At 44.8% G+C, this 16,715-nt stretch overlaps 1 protein-coding gene across 3 annotated transcripts in view; it reads right to left on the bottom strand.

Moving 5' to 3' along the window:
- The window catches only part of MYO7B (myosin VIIB), a 52,032-nt gene that overhangs the window by 14,317 nt on the left and 21,000 nt on the right, over positions 1-16,715 (bottom strand). For 2 of the 3 annotated variants that reach the window (XM_051782345.1, XM_051782344.1), the window contains 19 exons: positions 16,212-16,310; positions 15,597-15,691; positions 14,398-14,482; positions 13,599-13,817; positions 12,910-13,011; positions 12,148-12,294; positions 10,838-11,047; positions 9,760-9,927; positions 9,402-9,482; positions 8,741-8,868; positions 7,216-7,342; positions 5,718-5,837; positions 4,706-4,879; positions 4,070-4,297; positions 3,456-3,623; positions 2,755-2,872; positions 2,534-2,660; positions 1,645-1,814; positions 780-961 (listed from right to left, as the gene is read on the bottom strand). In XM_051782345.1, the coding sequence (XP_051638305.1) occupies positions 780-961; positions 1,645-1,814; positions 2,534-2,660; positions 2,755-2,872; positions 3,456-3,623; positions 4,070-4,297; positions 4,706-4,879; positions 5,718-5,837; positions 7,216-7,342; positions 8,741-8,868; positions 9,402-9,482; positions 9,760-9,927; positions 10,838-11,047; positions 12,148-12,294; positions 12,910-13,011; positions 13,599-13,817; positions 14,398-14,482; positions 15,597-15,691; positions 16,212-16,310 (2,748 nt within the window). The remainder of the gene's footprint in view (positions 1-779; positions 962-1,644; positions 1,815-2,533; positions 2,661-2,754; positions 2,873-3,455; positions 3,624-4,069; positions 4,298-4,705; positions 4,880-5,717; positions 5,838-7,215; positions 7,343-8,740; positions 8,869-9,401; positions 9,483-9,759; positions 9,928-10,837; positions 11,048-12,147; positions 12,295-12,909; positions 13,012-13,598; positions 13,818-14,397; positions 14,483-15,596; positions 15,692-16,211; positions 16,311-16,715) is intronic. The other variant, XM_051782346.1, reaches the window with a different exon arrangement.

Below are 16,715 nucleotides of genomic sequence, written 5' to 3'. Positions count from 1 at the left end.
ATGACACAGCCACATAGAGGTGTCACATGGGAACGGGTCTCTGCACAGGTTGTCGGGTGTTACTTAGCATATGTGCACAGGTAGTGCTCTGTGCTGCCCAAGACCTTCTGTCCCCAAAGCAGCATCTCCAGAGACTCAAGAAAGACCTAGGAACAATTGACTTAAGAGCAATTTCCACAGACTCAACAGCAGTACACATAAAAATGTGACTTTCCAAAGCACGACACATTTTTCAATGCACCTGTTTATCACCAGTGTATTTTGTCTCCAGTTTTTCTGCTTTTTTCCTGTTAGCAGAGTATCCAACATACTGAATTGCCAAAACTGAAGACAAAATTGTTAGCAGAGGGATCAATGGCAAACCTTGACTCCCTCAAAGATCATATTCTTTCAAAGTAGCTTGCTGCACTCAGAGCTTCCCCTGAGGCATAATGTGATCACCACTCAACTCAGTGTGAATGCAGGGAAATTCAGCTGCACACCCATATCCACTAATTGCTACCAGTTCCAGGCACTGAAATCTCCCATGGTGAACAAACTGGGTGTTTTTTAAAAAGTTGTTGCTTTTGTGCAATTGCAGCCTTGTCCTTAGAGTCTGGGCTAGGTTTAGGTTTGTTTTCAGACAGGACAGAATGAAGTGCTTTGTTTCAATGGGAGGTATAGAACTTGTCTGACTTTGGAGGAACAATTATCTTCCAGCTATAAATTTAATCATATTTAACATTGTTATTATCGTTTATCTTCCAGTCTCTTCACAGAGAGTGCTTAGCTTTTCTTACCAGCACTTGACTAGAGGGTTTTGTGAGAGAAGGAATGATGTAGATGTCTTCCAAAAATACATTCCCTGTTTTGCCTGTCCTTTCATTCTGGGCATGGATCCAGCCAGAATCTTCATCCAGCCTTTTGTCTTCGGTGAAGATTAGCAAGTCTCCCTTCTTGAAGGACAGGATGCCAGGGTCTTCTGGAAGACAGAATAAGGGAGTACTGTTCTGGCTTGACAGTCCAAGAAAATGCAAAGGGATTGCAACAGGAAAGACAAGGGAACTGTATTTTTTGAAGGCCTAAATTCAGTTAGCAACAGAAAGTGATTTCTATAAATAGGGCTAATTATACAGTAAAACTTCAGAGATATCACTTTAGTTTCTTTTGATGGCCTGATTTTGATCCACTCAGGGCAGTGGTAAAACTCCATTTGATTCACTTGGATGCTGACTTTGTGTCTAGACTGGCAGCAGAGCATGAAGAGAAACTCAGTAGTTTAAGTAGCTGAAGTTAACGTTTACATCTTAAACCTCTCATGTCTGTTTGAGCCAACTGTATTCCACAGAAAATTCCAGTTTACTGCCTCTGTGAAATTCTTCTGTAAAATATTTCCAGGAAGCCCAGACCCAACTTCCTACTATAACCAAGCTGAGTTTTCGGACAGTGTACTCTCTAAATAAAATATGCAAAGAGGTAGAAGGAGGAGGAAAAGGTGATTTGTATGCAAAGGTACTGAATCCCATTTCCTTGTGCTCTGCATTGCTGTGCTGAGGCATCCCTCCTGGAGCAAAGGGACTCTTGCTGAAGTTCCTCCTGTCCTCTGTGAGCACCTTCAACAATTCAGATTTCTTCCCCACCCTGTAGAAAAGTTGTAAGACTTACCCTGGGATTTTTTCTCTTGCATTGCCACAGCAAATGGTGATCTTTTCTTCAGTCCTTCCAGGAATGTCACCACCAGTTCAGCAATGGCGACGCTGTTTACAGATGTCAGGACAAACTCCTCAGCACGAAGTGTGATGAGTGTGCAACTCTGTCCAAATGACTTCACTGCCCTATGTATTAAGGAACAATTGGTTACCAGAGCATCTGAAAAGCTTAGAGACCCATCTGCAAACACAGCCAAGGCACCTCTACACCTTGCAGATAACTCCCTTACAGCCAGTATCGGGAGCTCTTAATTTGCCCTCCCATGAACTGGTAGGTGTGAAGGTCAGAAGTGGTTCAGCTTTACTCTGGACTCCATCATGTTTTGTACAAAAGTGCTTCATTATAGACAAACGAACATCCTTCTTTTGGAGTAACCAGGCAGAATCTCTGACGGTCCTCACAGGGGTTTTTTTCATGTATGTAAGACCCTTTTCTCTGAGTGACACAAGGATGTGTGCCCTGAGCTAGCCAGTGGTTATCCTCTTTCCCTCGTTATCCTGCTCAGGTCCATGACACCTGAGAAGTAAATGAACTCCCAGCATGCACGGCAGACAGTGGCTTAACGATGTCAGTTATTTGGGCTGTTCTTGTCTTTATGCTTATCTGTGCTTCCTTACACCTTTTTGACTGAGGAGGATCATGTTCCATCAGCTGGAAGGATCTAACCATTTCAGTATTTCCTTTATAGGCTTCTCAGAAGCTTTCCCTTTCTGTTTCCCAGACCTAGGCTAAGCCACCTTTCCAGGCGCAGATCAAATCACCTAAGGAGATGGCAGAGAAAGTGCATGCTTTCTGAGTATGGAAAAGATGCCTTCGGCAGATATTGTCTTTCTGGGGCCTTCACCTGTTGGTGTGGATGCCAGTTATCTCTGGGAAGGTCAGCTCAAGGAGCCGCTTTTCTGACTCATCCAAGAAGCAGATACCTTTCCAATTTATAGCAACGATGAAGTGGTTCTTAGGCAAGCTGGGCCCTGAAAATACAGAAAAAGATCCTTAGCAATGCTATGCAAGTCTTCTTCTATTGATCTTATAGCTGTCCTCTACTTCCCAGGCTCCAGGTATTACCTGAAAACTTAGTGACTTCAAAGAATCGGGAAAAAAGCAAAGGCCAGTGAAAGCGAGCAAAATCTACAAGTTGCTCCTTCACAGTCTGAGAGGAGAGACGGTCCTGTGTGTATGGGGCCTGCAGGATAAAAACACACCCGAGGTTTTCTCAGTAAAATGTGGTTTGCATGATCTGCAGACAATAAAGAGCAAGCCTGATCCCAGAGATTCCCAACAACCCTCTGCTGTCACAGGTGCCAAGGCTACCTGGCGTAAGTAAATCAGGAACAGTCTCCAGAGGCCCAAGCCACATGCAGCTAAGATTGCCCACAGGCATGCAGATTCCAAATTTCCCCCCAGTCCACACTGACTTATCTGTTTAGAGTCTAACACACTTTGGGTGCCATGGAAATAATTCAGGTAATCCATTTCTAGATCAAAACCAATATTCCACCCCACATTCATCCTGACTTGGTTGCCTTAAAAGCTAATCTATTCAGAGATTTAAATGTACTTTTTCATTCTGCCCCCTGCTGAGTCTTAAATGGAAGAGTGAGTGGAAAGGTTCTCTGCTGCCCCAGCCCTGACAAGCTATTTGGGATATACAAACTGAGCTGGGTTTTATTCTTCCCCCTACAGACTATTCGTAAATGGAAATGGTAAAAGAAGCAGAAGCTGGTGCTCAAGAGTGGTTACCCAGCACTGCCAGACAAACCTCTTACCTTAGCATGTGCATAGGTTATAAGGCTCACCCACTTTTCCAGGGGCTTGGACTTCAGCTGTTTCACTGGGATACAGTCATGGAGCACCTTCTGCACAAGTTCATTGTGGATGGAATCTCCAAATTGGATATAACAATATTTTGCACCTATTTCCACCAAATCCTCCTCCTGAAACAATTAATCCATTAAAAGAGGCCTAGAAAGATGTCAAAAAGGCCAGATAGCCTCATTCAACCTTGAAGCCAGTTTAGGAATGGGGTTTTCTTCATTTTTGTCTAGAAAACTCTTAAGAGTCATCCAGTATAAGGAGGGATGAACTTCACACAATCATAGCATCAGAGAAATTATTAGCAAAGATATTTTAAAATAAGACCCAGTTTGCCCCTTTGGACATGCCTCCTGCTGCCACATAAACTGAAAGTTGCAGGGAAGGAAAAAATACTAATTAGAGCTGCCAGTGTGACATCTGGCCCAATCACCTGGACAGGAATTGTTCACTAAGAAGGGAAGGACTGTCCACATCCACTGCAAACTTAGTTCATCTTCATGCTTTTTTTAAGGTGGGAAGTGTTAATACAGTTCTGACTCTTTCGGAGATGAATCGGGAGACCCACCTTCTCACAGCGGTACTCGCCAAACCGGACGCCGCGAATGACTTGGTGGTAAATGAGATCCGTGCTGACAGGATCCTCCTGGGAGCTGTGCCAGGGGGTGAAGATTTCCTTGCGGAAGTAGAGGCGCCAGGGCGCGTGGCGCTCGTGGGTGCCCCGCTCCCTCACCAGCTGCTCACACTGGGAGATGGCATCCAGGACGTGATCCCGGCCCCCGCCCAGCGACCACACCTGCCACAGAGGGACACTGCGTTACTGGCATGCCTGCCCTGGGGCTGAGGGAAGGGCCACAGGCACGAAGCTCCTGGTCTCCCGACAGCAGGAAAACCTCTGAAAAGATAAGCAGGTGGGTGTGCAAGTTGTATGGGGTAAGTGGATGTATTTTTATTAGTTATGTGACCTGGCAAAGGAAACCCTACAGTGCTGCAGCAGGAATTGCTAAGTGGTGAGCCAGCAGAAAGGCAGAATAGGATTATCAGGTCCTGAGATCCAGCTGGGATTCAGAACTGATTTGGTCTGAGTTCAGGACTGGGTTGAGGGTGCTCCAGAAGTCAGAGGGAGTCCTCAGTGAGGCTGGGTGGGCAGCAGCAACTCCACAGAAAGAGAAGGGAGCTTTCATTCTATTTTTCTGCACTTTACCTTATCAAACACAGCGATGTAGAGTGAAAAACCAAAGGCATCCTTCAATTTGGTTTTGTCTGCTATGAACTGACAGATCTCTTTGGCAATGGAAGCAGAGTCTGCAGGGACAGTGATGCTTTGGCCGTTCATGAGGGTGACGTTAAACATAATGGGTTTCTTCTGCTTTGTTGCCTGTTAGTCAGAATGAAATGAGAGAAAAAAATTATGGGCAAACCTCACTTTTCTCTGAAGAATGAAGAAGGCATTTAGATTTGAGCTCCACACACTGTACTACACACTCAACAATCTAAAAGCGAATCTCCAAAACCCACACAGTTTCTTCAATGCACAGTGAGTCTGAAATGTAAATTACATCCCTGGAGCAGCACTGGACTCAAGTTCTCTCCTCAGGAGAGGTCATTATCACACAACAGTGTGGACTGATAGACTTTTCATGAGCCATTGTTGTCCTGATGACTTTTGGGAACAGCCTTGCACACATCAGTGGAGAGATGGCCTGAATCAAGTAGTTTGCCCAGGAAGATGTGTGTTAGGCAATAGGGTCACTGAGATTTAGGAAGGAATTGAACTGAGGCTTTTCCTTGAAGAGGGAGTGTGTAACTTACAATTACTAGGATGACATTTAAAGGAAGAGGAGGACAATATAGCCCCATTAAACTCCTCTCCATTTTAAAAGCATAAGCCCTGCTCCGTTTTTTCCAAAAGTGATGGTAAGAGCTTCCCTCAGGAGGTCGTTTCTGGCCTGTGGCTCCTGAGTGGATGGAGGTATCTCCTTTCAAATCATGTGTTGCAGCTTTTAACTTACATCCTCTGCCGAATTTAGGCTAACTGAACAGCCAGAAGAGGTGTGCCCAAGAAACTGCCCAGGCCAAGGCAGCTGGTTTGCAATCCCCTTGCGCGATTGATTTCCGTGACCGGATTTAGGAAGATCTGTTAGTACAGGTCAGTAAATGCAGAGCAGTATAAAATGTCACAGATGGACATAAGGAGGCAAAGAGGGAGTTGGTACCTGCAGCTCCAGCCAGCTGGGTGGCTCAGTCCGCGCCCCGTTGACGTAGGTGCGTCTGAGGCGCTCGGCGCAATAAGGAGCGTAGCCCGCGGGCCCGTGGTGGATGAAATTCAGCAGGTACTGTGTGCACAGAGCACGAGAGGCAGTTAGGAAACACTGATCCTCTTAAAATGTCACAAGCCTTTTGTAGCTGACACACTAGATCAGAGCGATCCGTTAGCTTTCAGTTCATCAGACAGCATTAAAGGTTAGAGTTGGAATTAGGGTTTTCAAAAAGGAGGTTTGAGACACTTGGTTTTCACTCATTCTTCAGAGCTTTCAGTCCCGAGGGGAAGACTTGTGTCAGTCTATTCACTTGTTTAACTATGTGAAAAATATTACACTTTATTCTATGATTAGCTTAGAGCAACTAACTCTTCAACTGAAGAGCCTGAAGTCTGTATGAACAGTGCTGGGAAGAGAGTTAATTGCGGGTTAGAACTGGCAATGACTGATACTTTCAGTTTTATCAAGTTCTCTGGCAATATCAGTAGCTGAAGTCCATGATTAAGATTGGACTTTGGAAGAGAAGAATTGGATAAACTGAGCTTTTGGAGACTGTGTGGCTCTTGGGTGACACAGACTGGTATTTGCATATCTGTATTTAGTGCAAGCATGGGCATTCACCTGGCTGTTTTAATGATTCAGGATTCCTAGAGGTCATGTCTTTTATGAATTCTGCACAGTTCAGAGTCCTTGGATGAAGCCTGGTATCAAAATATGATGTGTTTGGTTTGTTACAAGTAGTGTCCATTTAGCAGCATTTATGATTATATTAATCATTTGAACTAGGGTGTCAGTAAAGCAAGGCTGAATTTTCAGGCACATCCATAGATCCTGTTTGCCTTTGAAATCTAGGAGGAAGGCTGATATCAAGTTGGAGCCACAGGTTGGGTTTTTATCCTGTGGTGAAGTGGATTTATCATCCATTTAAAGTTGGAAATCCCAAATCTTCGTTCGTGAAGCCCAGCCATGATGATGATGATGAAACGTGGAAATGCATGATTTAAGAAAAGGTCAAATCTCTACTGGATTTTTTAGGGCTTGGAAATGTAGGGTAAGAATTGGTAAAATATGAGGGGTGATTTTATACTGGCCTCCTGAGTATATTTAATCACTAAACTGGAGACACCTTTTAAATGTTGGAAAGGTAGAATTGGAGAGGTTAAAATTTGCCAGATTCTTTGCAGATTAGAGATCTAAAATGAGAGCTGTGATGAAAAACAGAATCCAACCTGTATGACATGGATTGAAAAAAAATTAAACGTGAATGTAGCAATAATTTATTTAAATTCTCAGATAAGGATATGAGATGAGAGAGTATCTGCTGAAACCACAGCACCAGCTGCTGTGGCAGCCAAACATTTTTGTGTGGTTGTCAGCATCAAATCATCAAAATACACAAGACCCCAGCTGAGCCCAGGCACGTGAGGTGCTGTTGGAAAGGTTAGCAGTGTACCTTCACAAAGGTGTCTGAGGGAGGGAAGCAGCCAAGGCAAAGGGACAGAAGGATCCAGCCGCGAGCGTAGCTGCTCCTGTTGCTGTTTTCAGTGAGTTGCTTGCAAATCTGGCAATAAATCTCATCTCTGTAATGAAATATGTGAGAGCAACAGATAATGATTCACTGTCTTTCAGCTGTCTTTGGCTATGTTTCCACTGCAAGCATGGTGCAGTTGCAGCATGATGAAATCATGCTAGATTTAACTGAGCTAGATTTAACTGCATTAGCTGGGATACCACCCGTGATGCACCACAGGAAATAACTTGGTCATGGAAAAGGCTCAAGGTATGCTCAGGGCCCTTTGCCACCCCTTCTTCCTCAAGCAGTTTAAGTGCAATAATTCCCATGCTGGGGTACCTCCTGTGACAAGCAGGGGTACTGTGCAGGGATAACAACTGCTAGGTCATCCAGCTGGGAAATGGCATTGCTGTCCCACCATGCTCCAAGCTCTCTAGAGCATGTGGCTTGTACCTTGGCTTTTGTCTGTTTGCTCCTAGGTGGTTCTGGGGATAAGGATGGTGGGACACCCTCCTTAATTTTATATATTTTTTTTTGGTATATATATTTATATACAAACTTGGAGTGAATCCTTGGACAGGCACTTCAGAGTGAGCTTCTGAAAATGCAAATTGCCTGCAGCAAGGAAGTATGGGAAACAGATTCAAAAATCTGTATACAGACAAAACTTCTTTTAAAAAATCATCTTAATTTTTCTTGACTCTTGCAACACACATCTGGCAAATCTGATGTGGGAGGACATAAGTCGGATAAGGTTTTGGTTCCCTGATAGAACATATGATGAAACACAGGGCAAGGGGATAGGTGCTTAGCCTGTGGCTGTTATGATACATGGACTGAAGGCAATTTTTCCAGCTGAGAATCTGCTTCAGGGAGTGTCTTGACTGAAACAAAGCCACAGTGTAGAGAGGAAAGCAGCCCATGACTGAGGTCAAGGCAGGGCCTGTGCCTGTGGGCTTTGTTACAGAAAAATGTTACGTAAGCTAAAACAGAGGAGAAGATTCATGGGGTCAGGCCAGGACCAACCAGCTTGTGTCTTATCCTCACACCAAGCTTGGCCTAAGGTCCAGCCTCACACTGCTTGTGGACAGGATTTCTTCTTAGTGGCTGATACACTCAGCAATCCAGACCTTCAGCTGCCTCTGATTTGGGGACATTGCTTGAGGACTCAGCAATAGGCTATTGGGAAACCTCTCATCCATTAACTCCATATTTCTTACTCTTCTGAGTGACTCTTCTCCCTCATCCTAGGGCTATGTTCCACCAGATGTTATTGGGTTACAGCCCTGAGCTCTGCCCCGTTTCATACCCGCGGGATATTCAGAAGGCAGCTGGCCTAAACTGCAACATGAAAATACTGGGAAAAACAATAAAGGAGTCATTCTCCAGGACTGTGGAAAGGGAATGCTGGATTTCCTTCATGTAATGGGCATCTAGTCCTAGGAAGGAGGTACAAACTTCCTACCTGATGGCAGGACGCAGAATTGCATTGCCAATAATGAAGTGCACTTTTTCTAGGTTGGACATCGGTCTCTCAGAGATCGAGGTGTCCTCTTGGAAAGCCTCTTCTCCACTTCGCAGCTGGTCTGTCACCTGAAGGAAAGCAAGTAGAACCCCAGAGTGTTCTAGAAACCCCCCCTCTTAGCAGGCAACTCTCTCAGAAATGAGAGACACTCCTTTTCTATCTTTCTGGATAAACCGCTGTCTGCTCAGTGCAGGAGCAGTTAGAGCCAGGCCACATTCCCCCCTTCTGTCTCCAGGTAACTCCTTAAATGCACTGTTACAGCACTATCACTGGCTTGGAGAACTTTCTTGTACTGTCCTGTACAGCCCTAAGCACATGGTAGTTCTCAGTCTGTTCAGGGCTTTGGGCAAACTGTTGTGTAATGCCAAGAGTTCTCAATAATAAATTGTTCCCTGTGCTCTCTGCCAGAGTATGGATGACAGCATTGCCCATGGGGATCATTTCCAAAGAATACTGCACCAAGTATCCCACACAGGGCTGCACTGGCTTCTCAGGGGAACAAGTTCCCAGCTGGGAGGTTGCTGTCACATAACATCTGTCAGAAGGTGAAGATAGGGTTCCAGGCAAGAAGAAAAGGAAGCAATTTATTTCCACCTCTTACCTTCCCTGTCAGCTTGGATGACCGTTTCAGCTTCAGGGATGAGATCCCCTTCAAAATTTTGTTATCCCTTCTGCCTTCTCTCTGCAACAGACATTACCACTATAGGAAATTAGTTCAATGCACAGCAAGAATGATTCATTAAGGACAGAAAGATGCTCAAGTGAAGATGTTTTTGTTTTGTCCTCTCCTGCCAGAAGGAGCTGCAGTGTCCTGCCAGGACTAACTGGAGCCCTTTTGTACTTCTAGCATTTCAAGTACAGTAGCATGAAAGGGTTCCTTTGCTTTTCTCTCTCTTGGTAGAACAGCACAGAAACCAAGGAAAGCAAATGAAAACAAAAACACAGCCTGCTTCTCTCACCATATTCGGGCTGTCATTCTTCAACTGGACCTGGTTTTTTCTGCCAAGTGTGTCATATATCTGTGTCATCACAGAGCTGCTCTTGGTGGTGGAATTCTTGGCAAACATTGCTGGCTCTGGCAGGTCCCCCATGAACCTCAGGATGATCACCCACACAACTAGAGAAGCCTGTAGTAGCAGAAAGCAAAATCAGACACCTCCAAGAGAACCAATGCCTCATGCCATTTCTGCCTGTTTAGATAAGAGCATTTTCTTCCTTTACCCAGTCCAAGTTGTTAAAATTCCCATCTCCTCCTGCTACTTACACGAGGAGTTTAGTTTCATGTCAGACAACATGAGAGCAACACTCACAACACTTTAATGCTAAAGGAAGAGGGTACAGCTCTGGTGAGAATATCAGATTTGCTCTGTGGTTGCTGAGCCCTCACCATTCCCTTTACTGGCACCTTGCAGGTATGCTGTGGCTGGAGTGAGGTGGAGAAACCTTGGCTGAACTGCACCCTGCATTTACCCACCTGGGCAGTGGAGTGGACTCTTCCAGGAGCCCTCATGCCCAGAACTAGAAAGCCAAGTAAAAGTGAAGTTCTTGACACGTGGGATCCTCGGTTCTGCAAGGCTGCTTAGCATCAAGGAAAACACCCTCCCTAATCCCCCTCTGGTTCAACAGAATATTGGATGCCTGGCCCTCCCCCTTCTGTCCTAACTCACAGACCAGCAACCCTAACAAGGGCAGAGAAATGGGTGAGCTCTGGTGCTTCTTCTCTCTGGTCCATTTTTGCCCCCAAAGGGTAACTTCTGGAGAAGTCAAAACAAACCTCTGAGTTCCCTCTTTGGGTAGACTGAAGGTAACTAGAGATCCTGTGTTGGGCAGGTGTTTGTGGGAAGTGCCTGCCTGCAAAGTGCCAGAAAATGCTGATGAGAACTGTTATTTTTCGTACAAGTGTTGAAGACCATCTGCTTGGCTCTAGAGTCTCTGGCTCCCAGGGCTGTGCCAGAGGCAGGGGACCCAAGGATGAGGGGAGCTGTAAAGCTAGGGCTGTGGACAGAGCAGGTGCAACAACAAGAAGGAGCAAGATACCAGGACATTGTCCCTGTCATCATGGTAGAGCAGTGGGTGCCGTAGCTGTCTCCGGATGTGTGTATGTGTAGAAGACCCCTGGAAATAAGTAGCTGCAAACTTGGGGAAGGTGTACTCCTCCAAACCATCTGCCTCCTCTTCGAGCTCCACGCTCATGGGAACCATGTCCAGGTCCACCTCCTCCAGCTTGTTAGGCTTTGTTTCCAAGTCCTGTGCAGAACATGAGGAAGAAGCATATTTTCTTTCCCTGAACTCTGATAATCTTATGTTTGCTTTTGGGGTTTTTTTTCTTGGTCATAGGTCCTCCTTTCCAGCTAACCTCAAAGCCATTTACAGCTGCTACCAAAAGATCATTTGAACTCAGAGCTTGTCCTTCTGAGATACATCCACTTCATATGGCCTTCCTGTCTTGGTCCTCAGCAACAATATTGCTGATGGAAAATCCAGGTGTTACCTCACTGTTCATATCCTGCACTAAGACCATTCTATTTTGCCCACCTCTCCCTATGCAATTCCATCATCTACAGCTGTCAGGACTAGTATATACCAAGTTTTGCTTTTAAGAACATGGGATAACTTGGGTTATGAACTTCCACCTTTCAGGCAGAAAACCACCAACCTGAACCATGTGAACCATCAAATCTAGTGGGTAACTATTTTTCTTTTTTCTCTCTCTTTCTCTTCTCCTGCTGCCTCCACTTTCCCCTCTCTACTTCTCTCTTTCATCCCTTTTTCTTCACTCTTTTAATCTGTTTTCTTCTTCTTTTCCTTCTCTTGTGGGTAACTTAAAACCAATGAATTGTGTTTTACTACAGCTAGTACATTGATTCTGTGGGATGGGTTTTTGTACTGAGTGTTGTAGTGAAATGCTTTTTCTTGGTTGTATTTTACTCCTTTTGCCAAAATATCTTTTCATTAAATTAACAGTATTTATCTTAGAGAAGAGTGTGTGACTTTTTCTCTGGACGCTAATTAGAGGATATAATGAACCAAAAAGCTTTTAAAAAGTCTTAAATAAAATATAACCACTCTGGGCAACTTCTGGCTTAAACTCCAGAGTGTAATAGGCTGTGCCAAAGAAACAAATCTGCAGTTAGAAGCTATATAGTTCTCAAAATGCATGTGACCAAAACGGTTGAGAACTGACCTCTGAAAGCAGATGTCACAGCGACTGTCTGGATGACTAATTTGGGTGATTCTTTCACTGTACAGAAGTTCATTAAACAGAACTGACCACTGATGGAATTCCAGCAGTCAGTGGACTTACACAAGGGATAAGCATGACTCATTACCAGTCTGCAGCTCTGTACCTCAAAACCCAGAGGAGCCTGTCCTTCTTGGCCTCCAATCATAGAAGGTAAGAACCCAAAAATTTTGTCCACCATTTCTTGGTCACTGATAACATCATGATTTGTTGGTGTGTTACTCCTTTGTGTTGCTTCGGCCTCCTCTCTCTCCTGAGTTGCCAGGCATAGAAATAAACATAGAAATAGGTTAGGCATGACTTGAACATCATTCTGTTAGAATGAAGGAGTGTGAAGAGGAAACACTATTACAAAGGTGTGTGACAGTGAGGTCCAGCCCTACCAGTGCAGTAGTGGAATGGGAAATCAAATGTTGCTTGTGTCAAGCAGTCACAAAGATCTGGCACATCAGCAGCAGGGCCTTGCTCTTACAGCTGTCCTTATGGACTGTTGGCCTATTGATAATGATGTGCAATTATTCAAGAACTTTATCAACAAGAGATAATACAGGGAAAACACAGAATTTCTAACAGCAGAAACCCCCACAACATTTAAAATTTAAAAAGGTTTTGTGTCAGGGGGTTGTAATAGCATTGGGCATATTTGGCTAACGTGCCAGCTCATGCTGCAGTCAGAAACGTGTATGTGTTTGGCTTGTCCCATTTTCAAAGCATTATTACAAATAGGTTTGCAACTACGTTTTCTCTTTCTTAAAATATAGCAGTGCTCAGATGTTTGAACAAGTCTGCAGGTCTGGTCTAGGCAAGGGCAAGCTGTCTTGTTAGCCAAGGAACATATCACTCAGTGTTCTTCCACCAACATACCTACCTTTTGTAATCTCATAGCTTCTTCTGTTGCTTTCACTGGTCCAAGGACTTGGATGAGACCTTCCTCTTCCTCCAGGTGGATATTCCTGGCTTCCAGCTTGTTCTGTGGACAACATTCTGTGACCATTTGTACAACTGCTGAGCCAGGTCCCTTCAGCCATTAACGAGCTGTCCACACCAGCACTTTTTCCCAACAGGGACTCAGTTCTAGATCGGGCATTTTAGGGAAGAGGCAGAAATCTGCAAATTGGCTTTGTCCTGTTTATACAGGACATTAGTACATCAAGGAGGTCATGGAGAGGCCTCCAACGTGCTGTGGACTATCAGGGGCTGGTAGCACACAACAAGACACACTGCGTTAGGATTCCCTTCATGGATCCCTGAGTGCCATTAGCAGGCCTTTCTGTAGAAAAGGATCTCCCCTTGCAGGAGAGATCCATGCACACACATCTTTTCTCCTGCCTTCTGTCAAAACCGCTTCAGCTGTGTCAGTGAAGTTTTGCCCCATGCTAATGATCACATAAAGCAAATGTAAACAAGATCAGTCTGCCTAACACTCTGCTTTTGGGCTTTACAAGAGCTCAAAATAAAATATCCCCAAATGAATATCCGCACCTAGCGCTATGCCACGGCAACGCTTGCTGTTCGTGAGACTGGAATTTCATAGAAACAAGTTATCCGTGAGCGTACCTCCCCCTTCCTCCTCTGGTAGGTCTGGCGAGCCAACATGCCCCTGGCGTACGCCTGTATGACACACACGGCTTTCTTCTGCTCTGCCACCCTCTGGCGCACCAGGTAACCCCGGCACCGCGCTTGGAGCCTGATGATGCGGGCCCGGGTGGCCCCGTAGTGCTGGGCCAGCTGCCGGCTGCGGTACAGCGCCTGCAGGCGCCCGAAACCCAGCATCGCCTGAGGGATGGGAGAGACAGCGGGTCACTTCAAAACCAGGGAGACTGCCAGTGAGCTGGCATGGGTAGAAGACAACAAAATTCAGGGACTGCATAAAGACACTGGAAGCAGCTAATGTAATAGTAGCTTTTATGCTTTAAAAGGTACTTTACTGGTTTTCCTGCCAGTAAAACGACTTTAAAACAAGATATACGGATTTATCTGGGGGATCTATTCAGGGAATGGCTCCAGAGAGTGACAGTGATAGCCTGGGATTATGACAAGGGAAGGAACAGAGCAGACATGAAGCAAGTGAATGGAAGCAAGCAAAGTCACACCCTTGGAGCCATGGATGTGGCAATTGCAAGAGAAGCAGTGCAGGAGGGTTCCTATTTCACCAGAAAGCAGAATTCAGCAAGCCCTGAGATGTCCCAGAGTCCTCCTTGGACTTTACAGCCTTCCTTACACCCTGCCATCTTGCCTCTTCTCCCTTCATTTGTGAATATCTTCATTCCTAATACTCTACTCAGTCTGGCAGGGCATAGTAGATAAACAAACAAACACACACACACACACATATATGTGTACACCTTCATCTTACCATTCTGAAGTCCTTCCGGCAGCAGTAGCCTCTCCAGGCTGACTGAATAGCTACAGCAGACTTCCTCTGTTTCAGGAACTGCTTCCTAAGCAGACAGACATGTGAGGTGACAAACAATAGGTTATCTCTGTTGCTTCTTATGACAGTAGTAAAGAAGAAGGTGGCATTTCTTTCCTTTTTTCCTGGGATGTCTCCAGTCTGATCTCAGCCTTGTTTCCTGCAAAAATACTCACAGCAACTGCAGACCAAATTCATTGCTATGGTCAGAGAGCTCTGTAAGAACTGAAAACCCCTTACATCAAGGTTGGATAAGTTAACTCCCCCACTTAATAACCACTTGCTCCCCAGTGTCCTGCTGCCAGGACAAGTAGCCCATTTGAGCAAGATGAACTTCCCATGGTACAAACTGTCACACCAAGGCTGGCACGTAGCTCTGATGGCTTAAAAATAAAAGCAAGTTGAGGCTTTTAGGGAGAGGTGATAACTCTGTTAGATAGCAGGCAGAGTCTGAAAAAAAAAGGGGGAAGTTTTGGGGCATTTGTGTCATGTTTTTTGGTTCTTGCTCTCTACTGTCAAGAATATTATTAAACTAAACCAGGATTCAGTCCTATATCATGGTTCTGGTTGGGGGGATACAAGGTAAATAAGAAGAAATCATGACACAGAGCATTCAATGAGGACAAATATTTACTTGACAGTGACTAAATTGCCCTTCTGAAGATATTTCAAACTAAAACCAGACAAAATGCAAGAATTATGCATCTTTGGCAAAGAGAAGGACTAGTTAATTTCTATCTGATTCTTTTCTAGGTTTTGTATCAAAGAAGCATCCTAAATAAGAGAATTCTTGTAGCTCTGAGAAGGACACAGATTGCATGGGGATTTCCTGCTTTTGAGATGTCTACTGTTTACCAGAAATATTAAGAACAAATCCTCCTTCCAACCCTTCCTCTTCATACAAGCTGTGTGTGCCACAGCCCTGCATTTTGAAAAGCATCGTGAAAATAAAAAAACTGAACCAAACCAAATCCTTGTGCAAAATCTGCATAATACACTGTGCACTCTTACATGATGAGCATGGAATTTAGGGCTGGTGGAAGGTGTAGATTGGTGTGTTTCATACTTAGAAATGCTGCACAGAGTGTGTTAAGATGCACTGCTTCAAACCAAAGTGACTTCCTTCTTACAAAATCACTGACCTGTCCTTCAATCCTCTCATCACCTTCTGGATAAGAAGAACCTTATCTGTGAGTAGATTTTGGCGTTGCAGCTCCAATACAGTGTCATGATGATCCTGTTAAAACAAAGATATGCCAGGTGAGCAGACACACCTACCACCTCTGAAAACTGGGCACATGGTCTGAAAGAGGCCCAAAATCAGCATGATGGAGCATAATGTGATTAAAATGCATTTATGGGACTTCAGTAGGACGAGTACACGCCACCTGAGCACACTGGTCTGTCTGTAGCCATAAACAAGCAGTCAGACTGTTTTACCTGGGGGAATGCTACAGGCAAGGTGGTTTCCTGCAACAGTGTCCTGGTATCCCATTCTTTTTTATGCTCCAGTACATTGCACTGTACTGTTTCAGCTGCAAAGATGGCACACAGGAACAGGATCAGCCTCTCCTACACCAAACTGTCTCTACTGAATTATTTGGCCTTCAGGAACAAAGATACAGCTTCAGATTCAAGAGAGTTTATAAGACAGCCGAGTCCTCCTAGGTCACCACTCTTGCACAAGGAGGTCAAGCTGTACTGTGAAGCATCCAGTCTTTCAGGAGAAGAGACAAAAAACTGTCCTTTTTACTTACTTTAAGGAAAATCTTGGTCCTTCCAACTTGCCAGCTTTCATCCTTGCCCAGCACTGCCTCGGAGATGCTGATGCAGCTCTGTCGAGCATCATTCTTCAGCTGATGTGCAAAAGCATGATGATGTTAGGGCTTGGTTGTGAAACACAGCAGCTGTGCTATGGGTAAGGATCTACTGCCCTGCATTTCAAAGGGCGAAGAACAGAAAGAGATGAGGTCTTACTGACCTCTGGGCTGACAGTATAGTGAATGAAAGTGGTTCAACTCAAATGGTCAGGAAAAGGAGGAACACGACTGCATGGCCAAACATTCCAGAGTTCAAGTGTGAGGAGGATGTCAGAGACCTGAGAAGTATGTGATTACAGAAAAGAAACATCTGAAGGCACATCCTGCCTGGGATGTCTGTATGGAGCAGGCCAATGACAGCTGGATCTAAAAACAGCTGTGCATTTTCAGCTAAGGCCCAAGTGAGTAAGTATTTAGCTGTAATTACTGTGGTGACAGTTC

The sequence above is a fragment of the Manacus candei genome, unplaced genomic scaffold (genome assembly GCF_025592945.1).
Source record: "Manacus candei isolate 608988 ecotype Guabito, Panama unplaced genomic scaffold, ASM2559294v1 h1tg000015l, whole genome shotgun sequence".
Lineage (NCBI taxonomy): Eukaryota > Metazoa > Chordata > Aves > Passeriformes > Pipridae > Manacus > Manacus candei.
The sequence above is the reverse complement of the archived record's forward strand: the minus strand, read 5'-3'. Positions and strand labels throughout refer to the sequence as shown.